The sequence below is a fragment of the Apteryx rowi genome, unplaced genomic scaffold (assembly GCF_003343035.1).
Source record: "Apteryx rowi isolate R43461 unplaced genomic scaffold, aptRow1 scaffold_133, whole genome shotgun sequence".
Classification (NCBI taxonomy): Eukaryota; Metazoa; Chordata; class Aves; order Apterygiformes; family Apterygidae; genus Apteryx; species Apteryx rowi.
The window spans coordinates 585,898-611,911 of NW_020447564.1; the positions used below are offsets into that span (position 1 = coordinate 585,898).

Sequence of the window (26,014 nt, forward strand, 5' to 3'; positions counted from 1 at the left end):
GCAGGAGGCCGGCGGCCGCCCGGAACGGCGGCGCGCAGCAGGTAGGCAGCCCGCCGCCCCGCCTCGCCTCGCCGCTCGGGGCGGGGGGGAGGGGGGTGCGCGCCGAGTGCCTTAACGGCTGCCGCGTGTCGGGCGGCGGGGGGCGCCGGGCTCCCGGCGGCTGGCCCAGAGCGCGCAGCAGCGCGCAGCGAGGGGGGCTTGCGCCGGGCTGCGCGGGCTAACGCCGCTCCCCGCCGGCTTTCTAGGCACATGTGCCCCACGCTTTAAAAAAAAAAAAAAATTTATCGCTTTTACAGGTATGCCTTCACCTAGTGCAGCTGCACGCCCGAGCCTGTATGTTACATCGTTCTGAAATATCACCTCTGACACCGGATCAGCTACTGTAATCAAGGCCAATTTAGGTAGTAGTGAGGCTAGGTAGGGCTTTATTAATAGGCTCCTTTCCACCACCAAGGGAAGCTGCTACTCGGCGCAGGTGAGAATATTGGGCTCTGGCCATGCGTGCGTGCAAGCAGCAGCGAGCGGGGTTCCTGGGGCGCGCAGGCCTGCGGAGGCGAAAGGGTTTGGAGCTGGGTGGAAGCCGGTTTCTGCATAATACGAGGACTGAGACGCTTGCCGTGACAACAATGGGAAATTTGTATTTCACCTGGCCATTTTGTACCCATTCAGAGTCCCAGCTTCGGTCTCAGGTGCTCTTTGGACTTATGATTAACAGTGCTCTCACCGGCTCTGTAAAACTTGATGAGGAGGAGAAATAATGAGCTTGAAGTAATGAATGGCTGAAAATTTAACTGTGCATGCATCTAGGGCTGCACAGCACTTCAGTATAAATGAAAAAGCGCTTTTAGTACATAGTATTTCATTGGGCATCTACTACTGAAGGAACATTTTCAACTCTGCCTGTTTAAAGATTACAGAAATTTTCTTATGCTTGGGAAAGGGGTACATGTTTATAGGTATTTTTTTATACATAATAGTTGGAGACCTCCCAAAGTAAAGCACTTTGGCAGCTTTAAGATAGTATGTAGTATTTTACAGGGAATTGTCACAGTGTCTTTGCAAACAAAGAATAAAGATGCCTGTGCAGTAAGAGTTTACACAAGGCGGGAGCACAGCAGTACATGGCAAATACAAAAAAATGAGGTTTATACCGGTTAGAACTCATGAAATATGCTTATTGTTATGGCTGCATATTGCTTAGTACCTTTTTTTAATTATATGAACATAAAATCCCACAGTCTCAATTAAGGGCATGGCATTGGATGCACTGGATGTTCTTCTACCCTAACTGGGGAAGACTTAAAAAAGAAAAAAAAAAAGAAAAAGAAAAAAGAAAAGCCTGTCAAACTGCCCAAGCATATGCCATCAAGAGAGTCCAGTTGTCCTTGTACTTGAAGAGTAAGGCAGCTCCCTGGGAGCAATTAGGGAATGTTTCCTTACCTCATGTTGCCAACCGACAGGTTACTATTAAGAGTAGCAATACTTGATTTAGCTTTAAGTCAGATGCTGAAAGCAATGTAGGTGTGGTAGTAGAGAGTCTGGGGCAGGATAAACACTGCAGTGTGGTTATACCCAAACCTAGTTTGGGTATCCCTCTGGATGACCGTGTACCCACTGACAAACTCAGAAGTGAAGCCAGCATCTTAATGAGATTTTTCAGCCTTGCGAAGCTGACTCATTTAGGCTAACATGACTTAAAAGAACATGTTGTTTGGGCTGCAGTCTACACGATCTGCTGTATCTTGGTTTCTCAGTTTAAGACAGTACTACTCCCTGCTGCCCATTCGAAAACTCTGGCAGTGTCTTAGCTTAATCCTCCAGTAAAGTTGGTTTAAACTATGATGCCAAGTCTTATATTGCAGAATCTAGGCAGCTTCACTCCTGGAATGGTCATGTACAAGTAAATTAATACCTCAAACCTAACATCTGTTTCCTAAAGGAACAAGTCAATTTTTCTTATGTCCATCAAGAACAAGCGATGAGAGGAGTTGTGGGTGGTGTTAGAAGAGGTCAAATAGAAGACTAAAAGCAAATAATTGTAAGAATGCAAATAGAGATACATAATTTATTTGAGAACTGAAACAGAATTCAAAAAAAGCTAACTACTCGTTGTTTAGCTGACTCTAAATCATGGACAATCTTAAATTAATCCCTTTCTATAGCTAATCATAGCAGTGAGCAGTTTTTCTACTTTTATCTCTGCATACACCTCTCAGACAAGGTATATTTAAACTTTTGTGCGTCCTTTTACTAGGAGGAGGAAGAAATTGGGTGGTTCATGCCTTTAAGAATTTCTTAATTCCTTTTTGGATCTATTCCCACCCTTCCATCTTTTTGTCAATGGGAATAATAAATTTTGTTACAAAGTCAGAATTATTAATTCACGTTAAGAGCCAAAAAGATGTCTAATAAAGCAAACACTGGTAGCGAGCAAAACCGGCAAGGAAAATGGTGGCTAGCACAGGAAAAAATAATTTATTTTTAAGATATAATGCTTATATATATTCTGTATACCACAGCTGTTGAAGACATTCTACCTTAGTTTGTACTTTTATAAAGGTTATCTTACAATCTTCAAATAGCATTTGGTTTACATCACCAAAAGTATTTTGAATATGCCATATTTATGACACATTTTGTAGGTGTAAAGGTATGAAAATTTGAAATAAAGGATAATCTTTTTCTTGACTTTTTGTTAATGTATCTCTGCATTATTTTAGTTTTCTTTATTGATAAACATGCATTTTATTACCAAAAAAAAAAAGGATTAATGAAGTCAGGACTACAGAATAAATGACTAAAGTTAAACATCTCAGAATTAAGATTGTGTGAGTTGCAGCTCCTGCCATATAAAACATAGTTTATTCTGCAGCACTCTGCCTTGGTATCACCTCCAGTGCTGCCTTTTTTTCCCCAGATCCTCATGCTAGATGAATTTTGTGAGATGCTGTGTTTCTGTTTGACTTTGATATGACTTAAGGTTGCTCAGCTCCATTTGGGATGAGGCACTCAGCACCTGGTACATACTCACTGATGGACCTGGAAAGTTCTGATAGACTTGGAATGAGATTTGGGTTGGATTCTACAAAGTGAACTAACAAAGTATTGTTAAAATCATTACTGCTGATGTTTTGTGCTAATCTGAGAGTCTCTGAATCCAGCGTAACTGTAAGATATAATGGGGGATCCAGTTTGGTGGTCCTAGTTCTGTGCTGGAGTACTACCATTGGTGGTGATCAAGTTGTATTGACATTTTCGTGTGGTGAAGGCATAAGTAATGAGGCCCTGCACACTTTTATTTATTTTGTAATATTTCCTGCAAATGTTTTGCCAATATAATTTGCATGTGAACGGCTCAGGTATAACAATAACAAATGTGTCATAGCACTCTGTGTAGTGTAGAGCAGGCTTGAACCTCATGGAGGTGGAGCCATGGTTGCCCACCTTGTTTTTTCTTCTGCCCTTGTTTACAGTTATGCCATCCCCTTGACTTTGGCTGTGAATGGGAACAGTGCTCATCCCTCACAGTGTACAGTACTGGCCCCTTTTTTTTCCTGCAGTCCAGTGTAATGGTTTCTCTATATTCAAGGCTTCTTTGGAGATACTGGGATCGGTACAACTTCACCGCTCGTTCCTGTCCGAAGGTTGTACCTCTATTAAGCTCATCTTGGTTGTCCTCCTGTAGGATACTTTGCTATCTGTTTGGTTGTGCTTGCAGGAAGTGAACCAAATACCAAAGAAAATCATGCAATATCCCAACCACTATGGCTTATTCTGTATATTGAATTGATATCTTATTTTCCTTTTTCTGACAGTTTAAAGCGATTGCACTTTACCCCTGCTGTCTCCTGAGAAAGTTTCATGGGTGATGCCTAGTGCTTTTTTTGATATCTGCCTGTAATGCAGCTGCTTCCTGCCTGTAGATTAAATCTTGCTTCTTCCAGTTCTAGCTTCTTGACTCATATGTTTCCTGTGAAATTCTTTTTCATTTCTTTTTCAGGTTTTCCTCGTTCTGAATGTCTGTATCATGTCTTTGAATACTTACTATATGTTCTGTTTCTGCATTAGCAGCAATTGTTAGCCAGACACTCCTCCTGGTGTCACATTGTGTATCTTCCTCACAGAGCCATCCTTTAACTTACCAAGCTATGTCTGTCTTTTTCCTGATCCTCAACTTAGTTTTACCTTATGTTTTTCTTCTAAGAAGCTCACAGCTGTTGCTTTCCTTAGCATGTTGTCATCCTATATGAACTATCTATTGCTGTACTATTGATAACGTGGTCAGTCTTGTTCATGGTGAACCTATGGCACTGTGTGTCTCTCTGTGAGGGAGCCTGGTGTGCCTGTAGTCAGGTTGTTTGTCTCACCAGAAGTTGTTGACCCCTGTTAACATTGGCTGTCATAATGCTATTTGACCCAGCTCTTTCATCTGCTTGCTATCTTTACTTCCTCCCTTTGCATTCATATCTCCTGCTGTTAGAATCGTAACACAGTGTCACAGATAAGACTTTTGTCTCCGTTGTAATGCCACAAGCCCGTTTCTTCCATTGATGCTACTACTTTGTGCTAGAAAATAATAGTAGCTTATTCTAGTCTAGTACTAAGCTTTTCTTTAAGAACCTGCACTGGTTTTCAGTAATGAACTGAGGTATCTCACATACTCAGAGGGGAAAGCATGATTCTACACTGTCACCTCTTGTGTATTCTGGCATTGCGTTCCCAGTATGACAGTAAGGAAGCTCTTAACTTCCTTCACTCCTGCACTGTTCTCACGACCTTACACAAAGCAAACATTTCTGTAATTCTAGCTCACAAAAGTGTAATGTATTTACTGTTTCCTGCCCATCTTTTACAACCATTTCCAGTTAGGCCTTTGTCAGAATCCATATGCATCAGTTTGGTTTGTTGTATTAGTTATGTAGCAAGGAAGTTTTGAGGGTCATGATCAGTTAGGTTACCTCACTTCACTCACCTCACAGAAATGCAATGTCATTGTGTGCTGGGTTGCTGCAAAGAGGATTAAATTGTTCCACCCTAGTCCTTTTGTTTTCCAAGGCCCAGAAACTTTGACTGCTCTGGATTAAAATCAGTGCTTTTTCCCCCTCTTTAGAAAGCCCTGCTTGAAAAAATCACAGGCTTCCAAGCCAAGCACCCAGGTACCTTTCACAGTGCAGTGCCTGCCTTAAACTTTTTGCAGATTCTGGGTGATCACCTGCAAAAAGCTTGCTTTACTTTAACCATGTTCACTTTTAATACTGACTTGTTTGGCAAAAATCTGATCCTGTGTGAGAGGCTTTCCTATGTTTTTTGATGTTCCGTGTGACTAAAATGAAACCCTCATTACAAAGAGATGGGTGGGAATGAATAAGCGGCTTTAATTGTGGTAGAGGCAACAAAGGCATGGCCAGTGGCAGTAGGGACTAATTAATGGCACTGTAGCAGGAGATCCGGATCCTGTTCCCAGCTCTGCTGAATACTCTGTTCCACTTCTGTGTGCCTCAGGTGCTATACTTGTTAAAGTGTGCCTGGTGATATTCCTCCCCTTGTCAGACAGTTGTTTATTTACTGACCAGAAAAAAATGTAGCATGAGAGTATTAATCACAGTTTATAGTAGCCACAGGTTTGTGCTGGCCACAGGAATTTCGAGGGCAAAGCAGCAAACCCAGCTTTTGCAGGTCATCCCAAATGAATGAGCCAGGATAGCACTGTGAATATGATACAACTCCACTTAGTCATACCAGAAATCAGCTTCTGTTGTTTTGATCCATATTAGACAAAGCATTGCGTTAATATGGGTAAATCCAAAAGCAATAGTGACATTGGAAGGAAGTAGACAAAAATCCATGTTGAAAATTACTGGTATTGTAAGATGATGTTTTCCATAAGCATTGCATTTTATAAAGCTTTATATGAAATTTTACTGGCTTTTTCTATAGTTCAGGGACAAAGAAGTTTTATGTTTAGGTTTTTCATAATCTGATTAATTTAGCTCACAATGAAGTAAAATGGATGATGGAAGTAGTCAAAAGATACGCAACTAATTTAGTATTAGTTATTTATTTCTTTACTAAAAAAGGGGTGTTCTGAAGTTTACCTCCAATTTATACAGCTAGTTCTGTTTAAGCCAGGGGACTTTATTTTGTAGATGCTCTAGAAATTTTTGAGGTTAGCATGTGATGTTATACTCATGGAAAACATCCCTATTAATGCTAATTAGAGCAGCATGGCTAAATCCTATATGGTTTACTGTAAACATGCCACGATTACATAAGAAAAGAGTAAAGGTTGGAGACTTTCTAGGACAAGTGGCAATTGTCTTATGCTGCCAAGGGCTTTGATGGTGTGAGAGCTATTAGGAAATTCTGTAAGCAAGCCTCAAACTTCAGAGGTAGGAGTGAGGCCAGAGCTTTCAAGCTCCATAATTTCTATGGCAAAAACATTTCTTGTAGGACTTTTCATAACAATCCATGGAGTATAATGATGTCCCTGTTGAAATCAATGAAGTCAAATACTTTTTTGTATTATAATTGGACTGTGTTTGTAGCTGCATGGATATTGAGAAAGTGCAAGGAAAAGATGTGACTGGAAGTAGGAATTCCTTCTTTTGCTTGTTAAATCTAAACATCCTGTCTTTTAAGATACTTTACTATTTAAGGACGCTTTGCAATTTTTCTGCATTTTTTTTCATTTTGTCATCTCTACTATGTATCATTTTACATTTTTTATTTCAATTAGTTTTCATTTCTTATATCATAGAAGGTTGCCATCATGGAAGATGGAATACAAACAGGAAAGCCATTACCACTTCCAGCACAGCAAACAGTATTAAATCCAATATTAAAAATACAGGGGCAGACCTGATGTTTAAAATACAAAGCTACATAGGTAAGAACCCTGTTGTGATCTGCACTAGAACAACATGCAATCGCTGTACTAAGGTAATACCTCAGTTTTTGTTCAAAAATGCACAATTCTTACCATATCTTACAAGTTCAGCTGCTTTGGTTTCTGTAGTGCAACTGATTTGTCAGATTCCTTTGCTTTCAGGATCTGCATAGGTAAAGAGCCCACGAGTGAGGAACTGTTTTCAGGGTCAAGATTTTGGTTGTTACGGTCTGCTGTTGTCTTTTCCAAGTTCAGCAGTGCCATAAACTTTTTCATTCTTTTGCTTTCTTTTAAAGGGCTGCCCAGTACCTCTTCCCAGCTACAGACTCTTCCTGTATTCACCACTCAAATATATTTATTTCCATGCCATACCAAGCCTTGACTGTCCAGTGCAAAGGCCCTGATTCCACAAATGAGTTAAGGATGTGCCTTGATACATGCACAATTTTTACGGATTTCAATGGAGAGATTAATCACTAACTCAGAGGTGGTCAAGCTTCTTCAGAATTAGAGACTGAGGCCAGTTTTAGAATCTCTCTTGCAGATTTATCAGGATGTCACAGATTATGGCTTGGGTGCCTTGTTGTGTGCCAATGAGTAGGAGATATTTCAGTGTTGAGCTTCTTGCTCTAAATTAGCAGCTCTTCACCTTCTTCTTTGATGCAAAGGTCGTGGGTTGTAGCCTGCTCACAACAATTCCATTCCACCTGCTGGCTCATTTTGAGTGAAAAGCAGGTTGAAGGGCTTTGCTGAGTCAGTCCCCAGAGGTTCATTAGGAGATTGAGCTGGAAGGGGTGAATTTTGTCACTTAGGACCTTAGTTTGTATGGGAGTTTTTCCATTGGGTCTAGAAGGTTTTGAATCAGGCCCGCAGTTAGGTGTCACTTGAAAATTTATCTTTCATTTGATGTCGCATTTATCGTTTCACTGTCAGTATTTCTTTTTTGGCTAGTCTTGGTTTTCTAATTCTTGCTCTGCTATGTAGGAGTTTGTTTAAAAGTTCTCGGTAGATTTGGATTGTCCGCTGAGAAAACAGAACTATGAAGATTTCTGTCATTTTCTGCCTTTTTCTTATGTTAATTGCATTTGATTTGCTGAGAACGTTCTTTCTGTTAAAACCTGACAGCTTACTTCTTTTTTTTACATACATAACTGAACTTAACACTTAGGTTGAAAAGTTACCCAAAGAAAATTTATATCTACATTTTTTTTTACTTTTTTACTCAAATGGATGCAATTAAAAAAATATATATTTTTTAAAGGAGATAGGTGTGTTGGAGTAATGTTGGAGTAACACTACTGACTAGAGCCCAGGACTTTGTTAACATTAAATCCGTGCCAAAGTAGAGCACCCCAGTTTCTGTAAATGTATGCTCTTTTAACTAGGTGCAAGGTTAAGTCATTCCACATTATGTCCTGATGTGCATCCCATTCAAGCTATGCTTTATTTAAATGGAAGAAGTTTTAGGTGCTAAGATATTAAAAGCTGATTAACAAGAATACAGCTACAATTAAAGCACTCTGCAGCAGCATACCTAATAGATATAAACAATAATATAGTCCAAAAAACTTTATATTTATTAGGAAAACAAAATTCTCTGTTAGACTTGTCAGTCTTGAAGCTTGGGGGTTTTTGAATTTGAGAGCGAGTCACAATAAAACTTTGTATGAATCATCCAGGTCACATTTGTTCTTGAATTCAGTGGGTTCAGGGAAATGAGTGTAGGAAAGGACATCAGGGAGCCAGGTTACACATCCCATCCTCTTCGTATGGTTAGGGCTGTTTTGGATCTGCTCCCATTTCTATCAGTAGCCTGTGTTTACTATGGAAAATACAATTACTTAGTGAAATAACTCTCACCAGTGGAATTAAGGACTTCTCAGTCAGACATGGAGAGGGCATAAAGCCAAGCTCCTCACAAAGCCAAGCTAACTTATGCATCTACTTTCTAACAAGATACTTCCTATCAGAATCATTTCAAATATGTCAACACTTTGGGGGCATTTTCACAAGCTGTCAAGCAAGTCATTGGCAGAACCAGTGGAGCATCGGGGCTGTTTTCTAGGTTTACACATTTGGTGCTTCTTTGTAGCTACATGAAGACTGAATGCATAGGAAGCCAGCAAATAATATGACAGACCTGTGATCCAGGGAGAAAAGGATGAAAATGATTTCACTATTCAATCTTATCTATTAATGTTTATGCACTCTGCAGGTGAGGGAGCTCTTCAAGTGCCTGGAAATTCTTTATTTTTCATTTGAGCTAGACCAAACAGATAACCATGCAGGCAGTCTTAAGGACCAAATGAATAGCTCAGTCTTTCTTAGCTTTTCCTGTAATTGCTTCCTCTATGGTTGCATATGCAAACAGTGAGATTGTTTAGGAAAAAACAGGAGATTGCCTTTCAGCCCTGGGGAAGATGCATGTTTTTATGATATTGGTGAAGCCTTGTGATTGTTCCATTCGCCATGGAACTTTTTCCTTGCAGGCTAAAATTAAAAACCATAAGGAGTTTATGTAGCTGTTGCAGGCTTCTGTTTATGTATATAGATGCAAAAGATGCCCTGAAGTAGGCTTCTTCAACCTCTGGACTTTATTAATATTTGACACTTAGGAAAGAAAGTGAAGATCTTACGCTAGCTGTATGATTTCTATGGAGTGATCACATGTGGTGTTTTACACATGTTTAAGGACAAGTGGCTAATTTCAGAGAGAAGGCTAGAGGTACTTGTCATTCATATATCTTTATCTTGTGTGTTCACAGTAGGAACAGAGGCTCACATATACCACCCTTCAGTAATAGCACTCTTTGGACATCAGTGCCTTACTCTTGATTAACCGTGCTTGTCAGTGAGCATTGAATTCTATGTGTATAAATAATGTCAGATTGGCCTGTTTTAACATTACCAACTAACTCATTTCGGGCTCAGACTTTGGCTGCGTTCAGGTGAAAAGGCAGATGTACCTCTAATCCACCTTTATACTTCCTCTGAAGGCAGCCAAGTGTTGAATCAGCACTTGGAATGAATGAAAATAGCCAGAGGGCTGTGTTAATTTATGCTGTTGCAGGTAACAGTGGTTCTTGGCCAGGATCACTAGAGCACACTGCATGTAACCCTTATCTAAGCAAGCCCTGACACAGCTTCTACAATAGCCAGCCCAGTTGTCCCTCTTGATTAGCTGTAAGGCTGCTTTAGCAGTAGAAAATAGCGTGTGAGGTAGGTTAAAGATCTAACCTATATCAAGGCGTTGGAAGTACAGCTTCTACATATCACTTTTGAATTTCTCATCATCAGAATCTTCAATTCTGATCCTGAATCTCTTGGAGATATGGGTGCATTATGATACCTCTAGGAGTAAAGTCAGTTTAAAAGGTTTTCATCCTTTCTTGCCTGTTGCCCCAAGTTTCCATTCCTTTGCAGTTTTGTCAGCTGAGCTGATTGCAAAGCAGCCTCTTAGCATGGATCTGTGATGTGATCCAAGTTAGAGACATACGTATTTTAAAGGCTTGTTTCCTTGTTGTTGGTGTTATTGTAATCTGGATCATATAACGGCTCTGTTATCCATCACTTCCAGACGTTTGAATTTATGTAACTGAGGAGGCAATGACGTGGTGAAAGGGCAGAAATGAGCAAAAGTGGGAGAAGGAAAAGCTGAAATGCTTTTCCAGCTAAAAAGCTAGTTTAAGCATAAGCTAAACCTTCAATGTCATATGAAATAACCTGCATTTCTCAGATGCCTGAAGAGACTGTAAAGCAAGTCACATGATTGTTCATAAGCATTCCAAAATTAGAGGCATTTTCCAAGCTATTGGAGTAAAGACAGCTGTTTTTAGTTAGATATTTTGTCAAAAATGTTGTGAAGTTCTCTTTTGTTGATAATGTACTGCTGTGTGATATGCAGATCCTAGCTAAATCAGCATAGACCTGTGCCTTGAAGCACCATTTATAGATCTGCACAATGAGTAGTTTAAGGCCACATGCTTTTTGCAGATCCCCAAGTTCTGTCTACATAGCCTGTTAGATCCCTGTGAGGATATTTTTGCAGAATAAGGTCATTCTTATCCTGGAATGAGTCTGCTCACAAAGCTAGTCTGGATTATTCTGTAGGGTTTGTTGTGTTCCTCTTTGGTCAAGGCCTTCTGAAACCAAGGGTTCCTTTCCTCTCTCCATGCTAGAAGTTACACAACCAAGAGTCTAAAGTTCAGAGGTAGGGTCTAGTGGGAGTGAGAACTTTGGTTCATGAGGAAGTTCTCTCCAAGTAAGGAAGGGTGAGAATTTAAAGCGCCATGTTGTTGCACTGTATTTTTTAACCCTCAAGAGAAGTGCCAGTGTGGCTTAGTGTGGTCTGCTTCAGAAATGGATTCAGATAAACTCTAGAAAGGCATTTTTTGGGCTGTTTTAACAAGCTGCTGAGCAAATCTGGCAATGGTTATGCTACCAACAGGAGAAGTCTTGCTGCCTCCTCCTCCTCTTCATCTGGTTTGTGTGGACATGCCCTCTCCCTTGTATTGGCTCTGATACTCATGGGACCCTTCTGTGAGCTGATTCAGTTTGCTAGGCTGGTAGAAAACTATCCACATTTTGTTTTTCTGTGTTAGTTTTCTCCTAGGTTAATGAGTTGATTTAGCTCATGTAAGGGTCTGTTGGATGGCAGAGCTGGTGCCAAGTATGCAGACAGGGTATTTTGCCAGGAAGAGGAAGCAAACAGTGGAGTGAAATAGTAGGCTCATCCCCTTTTGATTGTAAAGAATTGTTAGCTCAGTTTTCCCTGTGTGAAGGAACACTTGGCACATAGTAGGGGATGTAGCACAGAACAGCTGCTGTCGATTGGGACTAATGAACTCAAAGACAGCGGAAGTGCAGAGTAAGAGCTGGATCTTCCTGTGATGGCTGTAAGTCACTACAGATCTGTTGAAGTCATGCTGATACTCCCCAGAGAGTAGTCCTAAATGTTCCAGCTATGAGGATTATCCAGAGCTGCTCAGTGATCCAGGTTCTGCTTATCAGTCCTAGTCTGAAGGAAGGTATCTTCTAATGGATTTCTGGGAAGTATTGATTCACCAAGACCAAGATTACTGTAATTGTCGTTAATGGCTGGGATTCTGCTGAGTGCTCACATGAGCAAACACATGATACAGAAAGTATTTTTTTGCTTTGTCATTCTGTCTGTGGCAGGTTGCCTGAAACAACAAGGGAGAGGCCCCAAACATTAACAGCCTGCCCACAAAGCTCTTTAAGTTTCTGTCAGAGGTTATGGTTGCCTTCGGGTTTTGGGGCTATGCTAAAGCTATGAATGTCTAACAGAGGTCTGCCTGTAGATAATTAGAGATATTTATATAAATGTCTGTGTTGTCTAACTGCTAGATCTTTATCTAATTTAAGATACAGTTTTATGTGAACATTCCTGAGGTTGTTGAAACTTGTTACAGGAATAAAGTATAAGGCTTCAGTTGCTTTAGGTACTAGCAGGAATGTAGCTTTGCTAATGTACTGAAGAAGAGGTTCCTCCCTCGTGCAGATTGTGATCAGTGTTCAAAACCTGTGTTCTTGCTTATCCCAGGGGTGTGTGTGTGTGTGTGCGCAGGCGTTTGGGGAGATATATACACATATGAATTCATGTAGGCTTTCCACAAGCTGGAATAGGCTTAGAATTATACATCCCTAATACTGCTACATAATTTTTGAATAACCATTTTGATCTTTGAAACCCTTTACCAACATCAGTAAATTACTTTTTCCAATAACTTTGTGAGATAGAGGAATTTTATCAACATGTTTCAGAGAGGGAAACTGAGACAACAAGGTTAGAGACCAATTTTCAATGACTCTGCCCTTTTGCATTTGTGTGCGTATGTGTGTGAATGCTTTTCACATTTGCGGGCTCACTGCCCAAGGAATGTGTGCACACTCAGTATAGCTGTTTGTATAAGTATGTGCATGTGTCAGTCAAGAGTTTGCTCAATTAATGCTGGTTGTGCAGTACAAAATATGTATGTGATTAAGTACAAACAAGTGGTACTGACCCATTTATTGGGAATTAAGTTTAATGTAACTCAGAGTTATGTGGAAGAAGGCAGAATTGATAATGGCTTCCAGTCATGTGTCAGATTTTCTTTTCTTTCCATGCCGTGTCAAATCAAGTATCACCAGAACTAGAGATGTTAATTTTTTTCCTTCCACTAATGTATTTTACCTTTTCTGTTGGAAATATGTATTTATTTTACAAATATGCCCAGTGAAGAAACACAGATCTTTCTCAGACTTTTGAAAAAAATTATTAAGGCAATTTAAGAGTATGAGCAATACATTGTGGCAGAAAAAATTCTGGGTTTTTTTTGCATGAAAAAAACACTTTTATCATATCAGTATATTGACCTGAATGAAGCATTTCCAGGGAACCACCTGCAGGAGAAACATCAAAACTTTTAATTGGTTTTAAAAGGTATTTGACTGAAGAAAATGACAGCACAATAGTGTAAAAAAAATCACTTTCTGGACGAGAAAAGTAAAAATCTTAACCTTCTTTTAAGACTGAATCTTCAAGCTTAAGCACAGTGAATCTTATTTCCTTGCTTCGTTCCAAGCATATTGTTGGATTGGCAAAATGTACTGAAATCCCAGCCAATCCTCATATGGGATTTCATTAAAGAGAAAAATATAGCAAGTCATCCTAACTCTGCAAATGACTCATCAGTTGCCTTAGGGAAGGCTGCCCTGAGACAGGCATGCCGCTGAAGAGGAAGAGTGCCGAGTGGCAAAGGCCACTCCCCCGGCCAATCTCACTTCAGGAGCGCAGCCTTCATAAAGGACCTCTCCGCCGACGCTGCACTCTTTTATCCTTTATTTCACAGAGAATGCACAGAAGCTGCAAGAAGGGACCTGTGAACTAGCCACAGAAACTTCACAGCCACTTGTTTTTGTACAAGAGAAGCACATAGGAGATCATGAGAAAACTTTAAAGGTAGGGGGAGATAATTTTTTTTAACTCTATCATTTAGTTTTGACGTTAAAAATGAGAATGTAGACTTTCTTTTAACAAATTATAGTACTTGGGAGCAGAAAGGAGGAGATCCATTCTCAGGATGGAGTCACAGTCCTGGTTCATGGGTCATGAACAAGTTTCCCCTGTTAAATGGGAAGCAGAGCTCAAGATCCATGCTGCTTTGGAATAGGTTCCTAGGAGTTGGCTTCAGAGGAATGGTTATAATCTACTTAGTGTGGTCTAAAACTGATAGTGCATTTTCATGAAGAATGAGTATGCTGAACTAATGAAGATGGACCAAAGAGTAGGGAACCACAGATGAAATGGTATATGCATCATGAAGCTGATGCTCTTGGTAGTTGTATCTGATGGCTGTGCAGGAGCTAACTTTTGCCCTTCAACTTCACGGTGGCTGTTGCCACTGAGCAAATAAGAAGGTGTGTTTTGGAAAAGAATAGCACACTTTCTCTAGGTTTATATCCATAAATATGAATAAAGTGAAACTGCTTATCATAATACAGTAAGTGTTTCTTTTTCAGACTTTTTTTGATTGCAGTAGGAAGTTTGAGCCTGGCCAGTGGCCATGATGTAAAAAGCAGAACTGAGCACAAACTTAGATTCAATCATAGGGGTCTATTATTGGGGTTGCGGAGGAGAAAGAGAAGAGGAAGGAAGACTTGAGGCATTTCTGGACGTGTTCACAACAACCCCAGATGTTTTCTATGTTTCATTTGTACAATTAACATGCTATCCACGGTTATGAAAGACTAATACAAATGTAACTTTCTACAGACAGATGCACAATCTGAACTTCTGCTGACATTGCTGTGTAATTTGATGGAGCGGTGGGGGATTTTTGTCAGTGATGTGGCTGCACTGGCAGCAGTTGCTAGTGTAGACACAGTTGAACAACAGAGAGGGGATAATTTAACCCAAGAGGAAGGAAACAGTAGAATGGGTTGAGCACAAACACAAAATGAAAGTAAGCTCAAAAGAGAGAGAGAGCTTACTTGCTTTCTTTAATTTTCTTTACCATAACCATCTTCAGTAGTACTGAATCAAGTGCCTAGTCAGTCAGGTAGAAACACTTGAATAAAAGTGACTGGATTTGTAAAGTGACTAGCTGCTTAATGTTTATTTATTCACTTTTTAGTTTTAAAAGTTTTATTGTGACCTCAGTTGATACTCACTGATTTACATCAGCTGAGGAATCTGCGCTTTACTCACTCCAAATGTTGTCCCACAGTTTGAGAGGCACTGAGAATTTTGCCAGACCTTGAGGTCTGAAGCCTGGATAAATTGGAGCTCCACAAAGTGAGTACAAAGACTGATCTTCGAAAGGCTATATGGAGATTAATGAAATGTGCTTTGTGGCATATGGCTATCAAAATGCATTTTAGGACTTGGGGGGTGTTTTTCTGCGTAGTAGTTATGAAATGCAAAAAAAAGTGAAGCCCTGGTGAAACGTCAGTGATCTCTTTTGATCCGTTTGATTATAAGGTTAGTTACAATGCTAAACCAAAGCAAAAATACACGAAGGCAGGTTACAAAGTATAGTTTTCTAGAAATTGTTTTCTTCATTCAGTTCTGTTTGTTCATTGGTAAGGCTGGTAATTGCAGATTATTACAGCGGTGTATATGTTGCTGTATTTTCCTACTAATATATGCAGGAGAAGGGAAAAAAACACTAATTAGGAAAGACCAGGGCAGATGAATAAAATAAATTAATGGAATGCCTGTGTCAGCATGTATGTATCTCATCCTGGAGTACATTACGAGGAGGCACTGAAGGTGTGGTGATGTGAAAAACAAAGCTGTGCAAGGAAACTCAAGCCTCCAAAGAACAAGAAAGTTCATAATTTGGTATAATAGGTACTGAGCTATCCAAGAATGAATTAGGAAGATGAAACCTGAGGATGCTAATTAAGAGCAGAGCTCAGGAAATCCAGATGCACCTATATTCCCCTGTCACAATATTTGCTACTGAAAATACTCATTTTTTGAACACCATGGGTAATGTTTTAATATTCCCTAACCCCTTTTGCTTTGCTCTCCTCAGGCACGTAAAGAAGGCAAGCTTCAGAAACTGTTGGAAATGAATGGACATATGCAGGTCCCCCATTCTTACGACTTTGACCTCATTGTCATTGGTGGGGGCTCAGGTGGTCTGGCTGCTGCCAAGGTATGAGAAAAAAGTTGTGATTTTCTTGTAAGTAGGTGAGTGCCATCCTGATCAGCTTGGATCTGCCTATTTTTAACACTGTAGGGGCATTACATTTATTCCTGATCAGCAGGAGTTCTTTAGAATTTAACCCCAATAATATTAATTTCTATCTGTTCTGAAGAAGAAAAATATAAAAATGTCATGCGATATATCTCAATAAAGTGAAGCTTGGTTCCCCAGTATCCCCACTAGTGGGAGATGATGTTGTTAGAAAGCAGCATGTAGTTATCTCAACAGTGACTTTTATTAGTAGTTGAAATAAAATTAAAATTCAACTAATAACTGAAAAAGCTTTAAAAACTTTTCAAAATTGACATCAAAAGGTTTTTAGTTTTGTCTGATGTTAATATCTGCTCAGAAATAATTGTGTATATTGTTTTTATTTCTGACAGTGCTTTTCAATAGGGGAGATTTTATGTAATTTGTGAGTCTACACAGCTACATAAATGAAGACTTTACCTATAAATTAAGTAGAGTTAGGATCCCACCCTTCATTTCTAGGGTCTGGTACTTCCTGCCTGTAGCCAAGTAATTTATGATTTTTAGCTGAGCTATTCCTTTTAGAAACATACTTAGAATTGGTTGAAAGAATTTGAAGTAGTGCAGAATTTACCAGCTCCCTTCAACTCTTAGAGCTGTTGTTATCCCAAATATTTGAAATTTGCTGAAATTTAGTGTAATTCAGTAACTCTGCCTTACATCAGTAGTTAGGTACATTTTACCTCTTCTTGTTATAGCAGAATTATCTATTTAGAAGTGAGCTGGGTATTCCTAGGAATAAGTAGCTATTTCATTGCTCAAGACCTGAAACTGGATTGTTTCTCCAGACAGGAGACATTCCTGTTGTTCTTGAGAAATGAGGGAGGTAAATCAGGAGTGAAAGAAAATGAGGAGACAATATTTCACTGTAGTGTTGGATATAAACCTTGGCTCTTTGGAAGAACTTTTGTTATAATGGGAGAGCGCAGAGCTGGGTAGTAGATCGTAATGTGCAATATGTCCATAATCTATTCTGGTGGGTTGCTGGTTTCCCATTAATAGGGGCACTATTGTCATGGCCTAGGATGAAAGATAAAATCTAGAAAAATTAGGAGAACCTGCAAAGATAAATAGATACAAATTTTGATGGAGTGGGGATGTTTTAAGACAAAAGAGAGCAACAAGAGTAGAAAAGAGTAACAGCTTGCTGTAACTGCTTTAAGGAGACTGCTTTGCTTTACTGTATACATATGTCAGGCTACAAGGCTACAGCAGTGGTGTTAGTTGCGTCATTTCTCAGCTGTGGATCAGAAGAGGTGTGTAGCTAGGAAGATGAATTGCCTTATTCCTTCAGTTTAGTTTAGAAAGCAGACAAGAGATTGCAGAGTAGAGCAGAGGATGGTAGATCAATAAAATCAGCACCACTATCAGTAGTAATGTGTGTATTTAAAGTCGATTTCATTAAGTTGAAGTGAAACTGTCTTACAAATATAAACTGCTGGCTCATACTTAGTTTATTCTTTTTTTTTTTTTAAGTGAATTAACATAGATGGCTTTAAAAAGCAAAGCGAAGCAAAACAAAACAACCCCCCAACTACACAGGTCTTATACCAAGTTCCAGATACCTACGCTCAAGTTTGCACCGGTTTAGCTAAGTTGATCAAATCCATGCCTTGCATTATGACGTGTGCAGCTTTGCATCGGATGTCTTCCCTTTGCTCTCTGTCTGTGCTCAGAGCTTGTTAGTTTGGGGGCATGTCTCCACAGTGAGCGCAAGCACTGCCAAGCTAACTCTGTGCAACCTAACCACAGACCCAGACCAAAGCACCAGGCCACCAATATCAGCTCACACAGAACAGCTCCGGCACTGAAAAATCTTGTTGTGTTCATGCAGCACTGTCCTGAATGCAGGAAGGTTTGAAAGCCTGTGAGGCAGGGTTTGTTAGTGTGGGCATCTCACTGTGTGGAAGTGATTATATCTATTCGTGGTCTCTACTGATGTGTCGATACAATGCTGCACTGTATTATGTGAACATGTAGCACCTCAGGACTAGTGTTAGCTGGGAATCTGTGAGTTCTAGCTGGTCAACTAACACTGGTAGAGCTCTTTCGATTCCTGTGTAAGAGTTGTCATAAAAGGGAGCACCCATCTCTGTCCCTGGGTGCCTCTCTGAGGAACTTTCTCAGAGGTTCTACTAATGCATAGAAATGAGCTTCTTGGCCAACCTTGAACTATAATTTGAAGCTGAAACCCAATACATTAATATTTTCCAAAGTTGTCCACAGTCTGCATTGTTTGAAATACATGATTTATATTTTGCATGAAATAAGATACATTTAAAATTGAAATTTTGATTGTCAACTATTTGGATTAACAAGTATTGCTAGTAATATACTGCTGAAGGCTGTCAGCTCCTCCCAAACCAACGCCAAGGCCTTAGGGTAATCTCCTGTGCCTATAGTTGCAATTGTTTACATCTCTAAGAGCTCATCATGTGATGCAACACAGTTATGGTTACTCCAAGCATCAGTCTCTTTTCTACATTTCACTAGCGATTTTGTTGTTGTTCTTTCCCAGCTATGTAGTGCTTACCTAAGTGATTTTCTCAGATACCAGTTATTGCCAGTGATTTTTGCCTTTCTCTCAAAAAGTGCAAAGGAAATAATGAAGCCAGTATAGAAATTCCAGTTCTCAGTATCATGTACACACATTGCCTGTAGAATTGTTAATGAAACTTCTTAGGGGAAGACATCTTAGGGAAACATCTTGAAATAAACCATCACTTTTCTGGTAATGATGACATCTGCATATCCTGACAGTCAGAGCAGCTTATCACAGGTTGACTAGTTTGAACAGCAAGAGCTGGTCCTGACACCTGCAGATTGAACTCAAAATTGAGCATTCCTCTATACTGCAGGGAAAAAGACTGGATAAACACAGTTGTAGTACTTGGCCACATGAGTGCTTATGTCATTGCATGATGTGGTTTCAAACAAATGTTCCAGAAACTATTTTTGAAGGGAAAATTGGATAAATGAAGAGTTTATTAAATATATTGAAAGTAAATGGCATGTTTGGAAATGTTGTAAACAAAATGACAGGATGGAGGAGAGAAGAGGTTTGATTCCCTGTCAGAGTCCTCTGTGTACCAACTGGTGCTGTGCTGTTTGTGGCAGGATGAATGCCTGGTTTTCCCCTTCATCTTTTTTCCTACTGAGTGCACAGATTAATTCTGAAGATTAATGACTGTCTGGCTGTGCCCTTGCAAATCATTCATTATCACTTAATTAAAAGTCATGAAGCTTTTCAGCAATGCATGATGTTATCATCTACTCCATTTACCCTCTAATATTTAGATACATGTCTTATTTAATTTGTTTTGCAGGAGGCTGCCAAATATGACAAGAAAGTGATGGTGCTGGACTTTGTCACACCTACACCTCTGGGAACATCATGGGGTAAATTTTTCTCCATTGCAAACCTGTTATAAAGGAGCATTATTTACTAAGAAACTCTGATTCTCCTTTGGGATCAGGCACACTAATGTGGAAAACACATTCTGTTCCTTTCACTTAGGTCTTGGAGGAACATGTGTAAATGTGGGCTGTATACCTAAAAAATTGATGCACCAGGCAGCTTTACTGGGACAAGCCTTGCAAGATTCACGCAAATTTGGATGGCAATTTACAGAAGAAGGTACAGAAAGATAACTTCTTTTGCAGTTTTGTCATTTGTGTCAAAAATCCAGAGATTTTTTTCACACTCAGGTGCTTGATGCATTTAAGCATGTTCCAGCTTTAACAAGGTGAGGCAACTTCAGAGAGACTGTACATAAACTTAAGTGCTTTTCAGATTTAAAGGTCTCAGTGCTTGCTGCTTTGCAGCATTTGATCTGTTTTTAATAGCTTATGATCATACCAATATTTAATAAGACTGGTGTATAGATAAAACCAATAAAATATTACTCCATTTCTGAATGTAACCCAGTATCCAAGGGAAGACCCCAGATTGTCCTCTGTTAGAAACAGAAACTTTCTTATAATTGCAAACAAGGATTTCCTTTCCCTCAGTCTCCCTCACTACTACATAGACAGATGAATTTTCTTTATTTTAGCTCTGATGTTCATGTTTATAGGATTGGGATTTATTTAGTATAGAATCCTGTAGAGGGGAATATGCAGAAGCACCTCTCAGAGATGCATAATCTTCATTTGTTGAGCAGAGACACCTGCTCACAGCATGTGTCCATGGAAGAATATTGATAAGGAGATAAATCTAAATGTTTCATGTTTCAAAGACTGTGGCTGTGCTAATAAAAGGGAAAAATTTCTCAAATGGCCAGCAGGAGGAAAGTCATATTAGTCATATGATCTGATTCGCTGTGACCTCTTGTGCTGTCTATGGTGCTGTAATTCTTCAAATTTCAGCAGGGTTACCCTGGAGTAAAATAGGAATAAGACAAAGGTGACTGGGTCATGACAAAAAGATCTGTCTGGGAATACAAGGTGCCTATGGAAAAAAAAGGGCTCACAGACTGAAAGATACATCTTTATTTTATTTGTAACAGTCAAACACAACTGGATGGCTATGACGGAGTCTGTTCAGAATTACATTGGCTCACTGAACTGGGGCTATCGGGTGGCACTGAGAGAGAAGAAAGTCACATATGAGAATGCGTATGGAGAATTTGTTGGACCACACACAGTTAAGGTACTGCCTAGCCATGTTTGCTCAGTCTTCCTGTTGTGCTTTATCAATAAAGATGCTTTTCAGATAGAATATTCTTTCCCTTGTTAGGACTGGAAAGTACTCACTTCGGACTCTTACTTTGTCCACAGGCAACAAATAAAAGAGGAATTGAGAAACTGTACACAGCTAAGAGATTTCTCATTGCCACTGGTGAAAGACCACGTTACCTGGGTATCCCTGGAGACAAGGAGTACTGCATTAGCAGGTAAAAATGGGGAGGAATATGAAATAATTCATCGTGTGTAAATGCTCAACCTGCAAGAGAGAACAGCAAAGTATGAACAGGGCTGCTTGCTTGCTGTTTTTTTTTTCTATGTAACTTTTCTTTGAAGGAACATAAGCAGAGGAGAATAGCAATAGACAGATATTGAGGTACCAAGAACATTGGTGTCTAGTAAACACTGCAGGACTGTGGGCAGCTGGCTAGGGCGGTTCTGTTTTTAGCTGGTAACAGCAGTAACTGAGAATGCTGTAAATTATATGTATGCCCATCATAAAATTAATTCATCAGCTCGGTCTCAATAGCCATTATGCACCTTTTCTCCCCGTCCTTTATGGTCTGTTTCAGTTCACATACTGAGATTTGTTCATAATGAAGAATGCTGTCTGCTTGGAGAAAACCTGCCTGCTCAAGTGTCAAGGAAAAAGGGACTTCCAAAGCAGTCCCTGTTGTGAAGCCAGTTGAAATGTACCTGTCTTCATGCGTTTTGGCAGTCTTGAAGCTCAAACCAAATTCTTCCCAGCCATTGGAATGAACTCAACTTTTGGGAAAACTTGTTTCAAATGTCTGGTTAATTGATAACCAAGCAAAGTTAGCATGGTTTTGACAAGAAATTGTGATACGCAGATGAAATGTGTTTTCATTTCAGGCTAACTTTTAAGTTACCTCTTAATGTAGAAACAGAGGTTGAAATTACAGGCTTGCAAACCTATAGCAATGAAATAAATGACTGGCATAATCCCTGTGAAACCAAAACACCATACTGTATGTTTCCCTGCTAGTAAGTAGTAGTGAAATTGGATGTAACAGATAATATCACCTCTAAGGTGCTGCTTTAAAAGAACATTAAGGTGGCAGGGTCAGGAACTAAAGAGCTAAGGAATATCAGACTGAAGCTGTCTGTGTAATCTTAATTAGGTTCCCTGGGGAATAGGAACTATGATGTAACATTTAATTGCACTATCACATGCTATTTTGTTCCACAGCAACATTTGCAGAGAGCATCTTGTTTAGCTTCTGCGGTGGCTCACTGAAAGACATTCATTTTAGATTTAAAGCTTTTGAGAATTTAGTTGCCAGGCTATAGCGAGTCTCTGCTGAGCAAGCACGACACCTCCATCCCTCCCTGCTTCCCTGAGAAGCCCTGGCTTCATAGTCTAGCTCCAAAGTATGGTATATCTTGATGAAGCAGTTGAAAGAAATGGAAGGCAGGCAGATAAAACGTTTTCCATAATTTTGTACTTCTAGCTCTGCCTGCTATGCTGATTTGCATTCATTTATTTTATTGACAGGGTATGTTTGGCTCTGTGTATAATGCTTTAGCAAAAGTATGTCTTCAAAAAAGTGAAGATGGTGTGTTTCTCTACATACGGAGCCTCTTCCTTGCGAGCTGTATCTCTGAACAGTTAAAGTTTGCAGCAAAATATTTGCAGCAAGATTCAGAAAAAGAATGACATTTTTTCAACAATTTATCATTTGTTATTGTAAAAACTGTTAGCATTTTTCGTGATTCACAGTATTTCATACTTCTTTTTATGCTCCTAATTAGAACTTTTTAATCTGCCATGTATTGGTCTTGTATTTCAGCTGAATTTCCTAAAAAATTTGGGGTTTTTTTTAGTGAGTAGGAATAGGAATAAAGTCCTATTCATACAAAAAAAACAAACGAAATAGAAAAATATAAAGAGCAATATACTCTTCTGGTTGTCTCTGACTTTCTTTTCTTTTTTTCCTTGTTTTCCAGTGATGATCTTTTCTCTTTGCCTTACTGTCCAGGGAAAACCCTGGTGGTTGGAGCTTCTTACGTTGCCCTGGAATGTGCAGGATTTCTTGCAGGTCTTGGATTAGATGTCACTGTAATGGTGAGGTCCATTCTTCTAAGAGGATTTGACCAGGATATTGCAAACAAAATTGGTGAATATATGGAAGAACATGGAATCAACTTCATTAAACAGTTTGTGCCAATCAAGGTAGGCTGAAAGTGGTGCCTGACTGCAACTGAATGATTACTGATTCTAATGTGATTGATTACTTATTGTAATGTTTTAAGATACAGATTATTTTACTGAATACAAAAGTTGAATTCACAATATAGAATCTGCTACAATATAGGTTAATTTTTGTTTGTTTTAAACTGAATAAGTCTATTAAAATTATATAATGAGAAACACAATTTAGCCTTATTAAAATCATCAGAGATTTCAGAATTCATTGTCTTTATCAAAATTAGACTGCTCAGCATATCGTGCATTAAAAATCTTGTTACAGTTGATGGTCCTGATTCTGCAAATGCTGAATATACTTACATTTCAGCAGTTGTCCTGAAATTGGTGGGACTGCTTGCAAGCTCAGAATTAAGTAGGTATATAATTTCCTGCAGGACCAGAGTCAGTGCATCACAAATAGTCATATTTTTCATTGTCAGTTCTCAAATTCTCAACCAGCACATACTGCTTAGGTTGCCCAGGCCAAGTGGGCTATTCTGAAAAGTAAATGGGCTTTATAAGTATGCACCTATATCCTTTACTTGGCAGAATTTTTGAATACTTGCTTAATTTTCCTTGAGTTCAGTAGGGGTACTCATGCAGTTAGTTATGTATATGTATAGGCAAATTCAGGCTGAAAACAGATTAGATAAGCTCTGGAGCTTAATGTAAAATTGCCTTATCAAAGACTTCAGAGGGTGCTAACAGTATTTTTCTTAATGGTTTTTCACAATGATTAGTGCTTAATTATTATAAAATAGGAAAAAATGTATTAAGCAATTTTCCATTTGGCATTAAGCCAGAGTGTTAGAGTTTAACACTTAGGGGATTAAAGCATTAAATAGAGTGAAGTCCATTCTTTTTCACCCTTAGCCATATCAGTAATAGTTTAAAAAATGCACTTGCCAGTTGCTGTTCTGTGGATGTGACCCCTCTCAAAAACTATGAGATTTGCTATGAGAGGTCAAAGTGGATGTTTCAAGAAACTTTATGCTCTTATTCATGTTTATGTTGTGGAAATGCCATGCTGTATGAAAAGCAGGGATTGGTGTCTATCTTTTAAATGTTTCAGATTTAGCTGTTTGTAGTCTTTTCTGGGGGATGGGGAAGGAGGAAGTTGATCTTAGAAGAAGCAGAACATTTCAGCTAGGTGGTGAGTGGTCTCCTCAAGATGCACTCTGCAGAGAGGAGTCCATCACCATAGTCATAAAATGCACTTTTGTGTATTTTACCCAGTCCCTTCACTTTATGCCATTGATTTCAATGGGAATAAAATATTTGGCCCTGTTTGTAGTTGAGAGCACCCTTGAACATAAATTGCTGGGTATGTTTTTAGCAGGCCCTCTCTTCTTTCCACCTTCTCTTCACCTTTTCTCTTCTTTTCCAATGTTGTTTTTGAAGTTATGCATATTGTGCTTATTAATGAACCTTCAGTGGGACATTTGAAGACAGAAAATGAGTTATTACAAATAATGCTGCCTTAGAATAGGAACAGTTCAACATGGTGATCTTCTGAAGTTGGTAGAACAGCACAAAAGGTGTGGGGAGGTTAATTTAAAAAAAGTACAGGGAAAACAGAATTTGATTGGAAATTTTCCTTTTTCTGTCGACAAACATTGAATATATATGAAGTAGGAACTAGGGCAGTTGTTGAGGTGCACATTCTTTCTTTCATAGAATGAACACTAAAAGTTTCACAAAATGGTTATGTGTTAAACACACATATCTATTGTATGTACAGCCAGCCATAGCAAGCAGCTAGGAGCCTTGCAGTTCCAGGGCAGTGAGAGAAGGACTGTACTTGAGGATATACAGTCCCTTCCTCACAGGCCAGTGAAAATTAATAGAACAAAAGAGAACCCACCTATGTAGCTTCAAATTCCATTTGCTTGTTTTGTTAATTATCTATCAGGAAAAATAAGTGTTTGGAAAAAGCCAGTGGCATCACTCTTTCTGCTTTTTGTTTTCTGGTGTTGGCTTTTGTTGTTTTTTTACAAACCATGATTGTGTTGCTCTCAACAAAGAGCATGGGCACAAAAAGATTTGCATCTGCTTCTTTTGTTGCTTTTGATTTGCTGTAATCCACTGCAGTTACGGGAGCAAAAGTGTGCTGCTGTATTCATGGCTAAAACTAGGAATATTTATTTCAGCTGACTCTGTGGAATTTTGATTCTTCAGAGTTTTTTAAGTTGCTAGTGTTTTTCAACCATTTAGAGCCAGCTGCTGCCCTCTCCTGCAAGACAGTGGGTGCTTTATGTGTCAGACTGAGTCATTCAAACAGGGCAAAGACCTGTCCTACCAAGGGCTGGACTGTGTTTGTGGCTCCTCCATGCGTGGAAGGCACACTCATCTTCTAGGTGCAGCGGAAGAAAATGTCTGATGCTGCTTCGCAGTCTTGCAAGAGTTCCCTTTCCTCTCACCTCTTCTGTCCTCAAAAACAGGACTAGCAGCTTATGCTGTGAGCTTGGACAAGAACCTAGCCATCAATACAACTTTTAGAAACTGGGTATGATTATGTTGGTTATAAGAATAAATGCAGAGAGATAAAACAAAATATTTAAATATGCAAGTAATCAGAAATATAGAGAAAGGTAACAATATTTAGACTGAATGCTTGAATTTTAGGTCATGATGAAAAACGCTCACTTTCAATGGTAAGTGGTGGGACAAGGATATATTTGCATATCTTATTTGAAACTAAAAACTTGTTTTCAAACACCATAGGTTGAACAGATTGAGGAAGGAACTCCTGGAAGATTGAAAGTTACAGCCCAATCCACAGTGGGGGACCAAATAATTGAAGGGGAATACAATACTGTGAGTCCTTCATAATAAACTCTTTACATATGTAAGGAACATGGAATACCTTCCATTTAATGTTAAGATTTTGTGGGTTGTTTTTAATCCATAGATGAAATTATTTTTTTATTTTTAATCGTTACAATATGCTACTAGCACACAATCAACAGGTAATGTGTGAGAAGT

General features: G+C 39.2%; 1 protein-coding gene across 6 annotated transcripts in view; it reads left to right on the forward strand.

Annotated features, from left to right (window-relative positions):
* Window positions 1-303: 303 nt before the first annotated feature.
* TXNRD1 (thioredoxin reductase 1) overlaps window positions 304-26,014 on the forward strand; it is a 41,175-nt gene continuing 15,464 nt past the window's right edge. For 2 of the 6 annotated variants that reach the window (XR_003252053.1, XM_026056835.1), the window contains exons 1-8: window positions 13,741-13,850; window positions 15,931-16,053; window positions 19,461-19,533; window positions 19,652-19,771; window positions 20,643-20,785; window positions 20,914-21,029; window positions 22,789-23,014; window positions 25,754-25,846. Coding sequence is in view for 5 of the 6 variants with exons in the window: in XM_026056835.1 (XP_025912620.1) it covers window positions 15,967-16,053; window positions 19,461-19,533; window positions 19,652-19,771; window positions 20,643-20,785; window positions 20,914-21,029; window positions 22,789-23,014; window positions 25,754-25,846 (858 nt within the window). In the remaining variant the exon portion in view is untranslated. Of the gene's footprint in view, window positions 476-13,612; window positions 13,851-15,095; window positions 15,186-15,930; window positions 16,054-19,460; window positions 19,534-19,651; window positions 19,772-20,642; window positions 20,786-20,913; window positions 21,030-22,788; window positions 23,015-25,753; window positions 25,847-26,014 lie in introns of those variants that run through there. The other 4 variants (XM_026056837.1, XM_026056836.1, XM_026056839.1 and 1 more) reach the window with 4 other exon arrangements.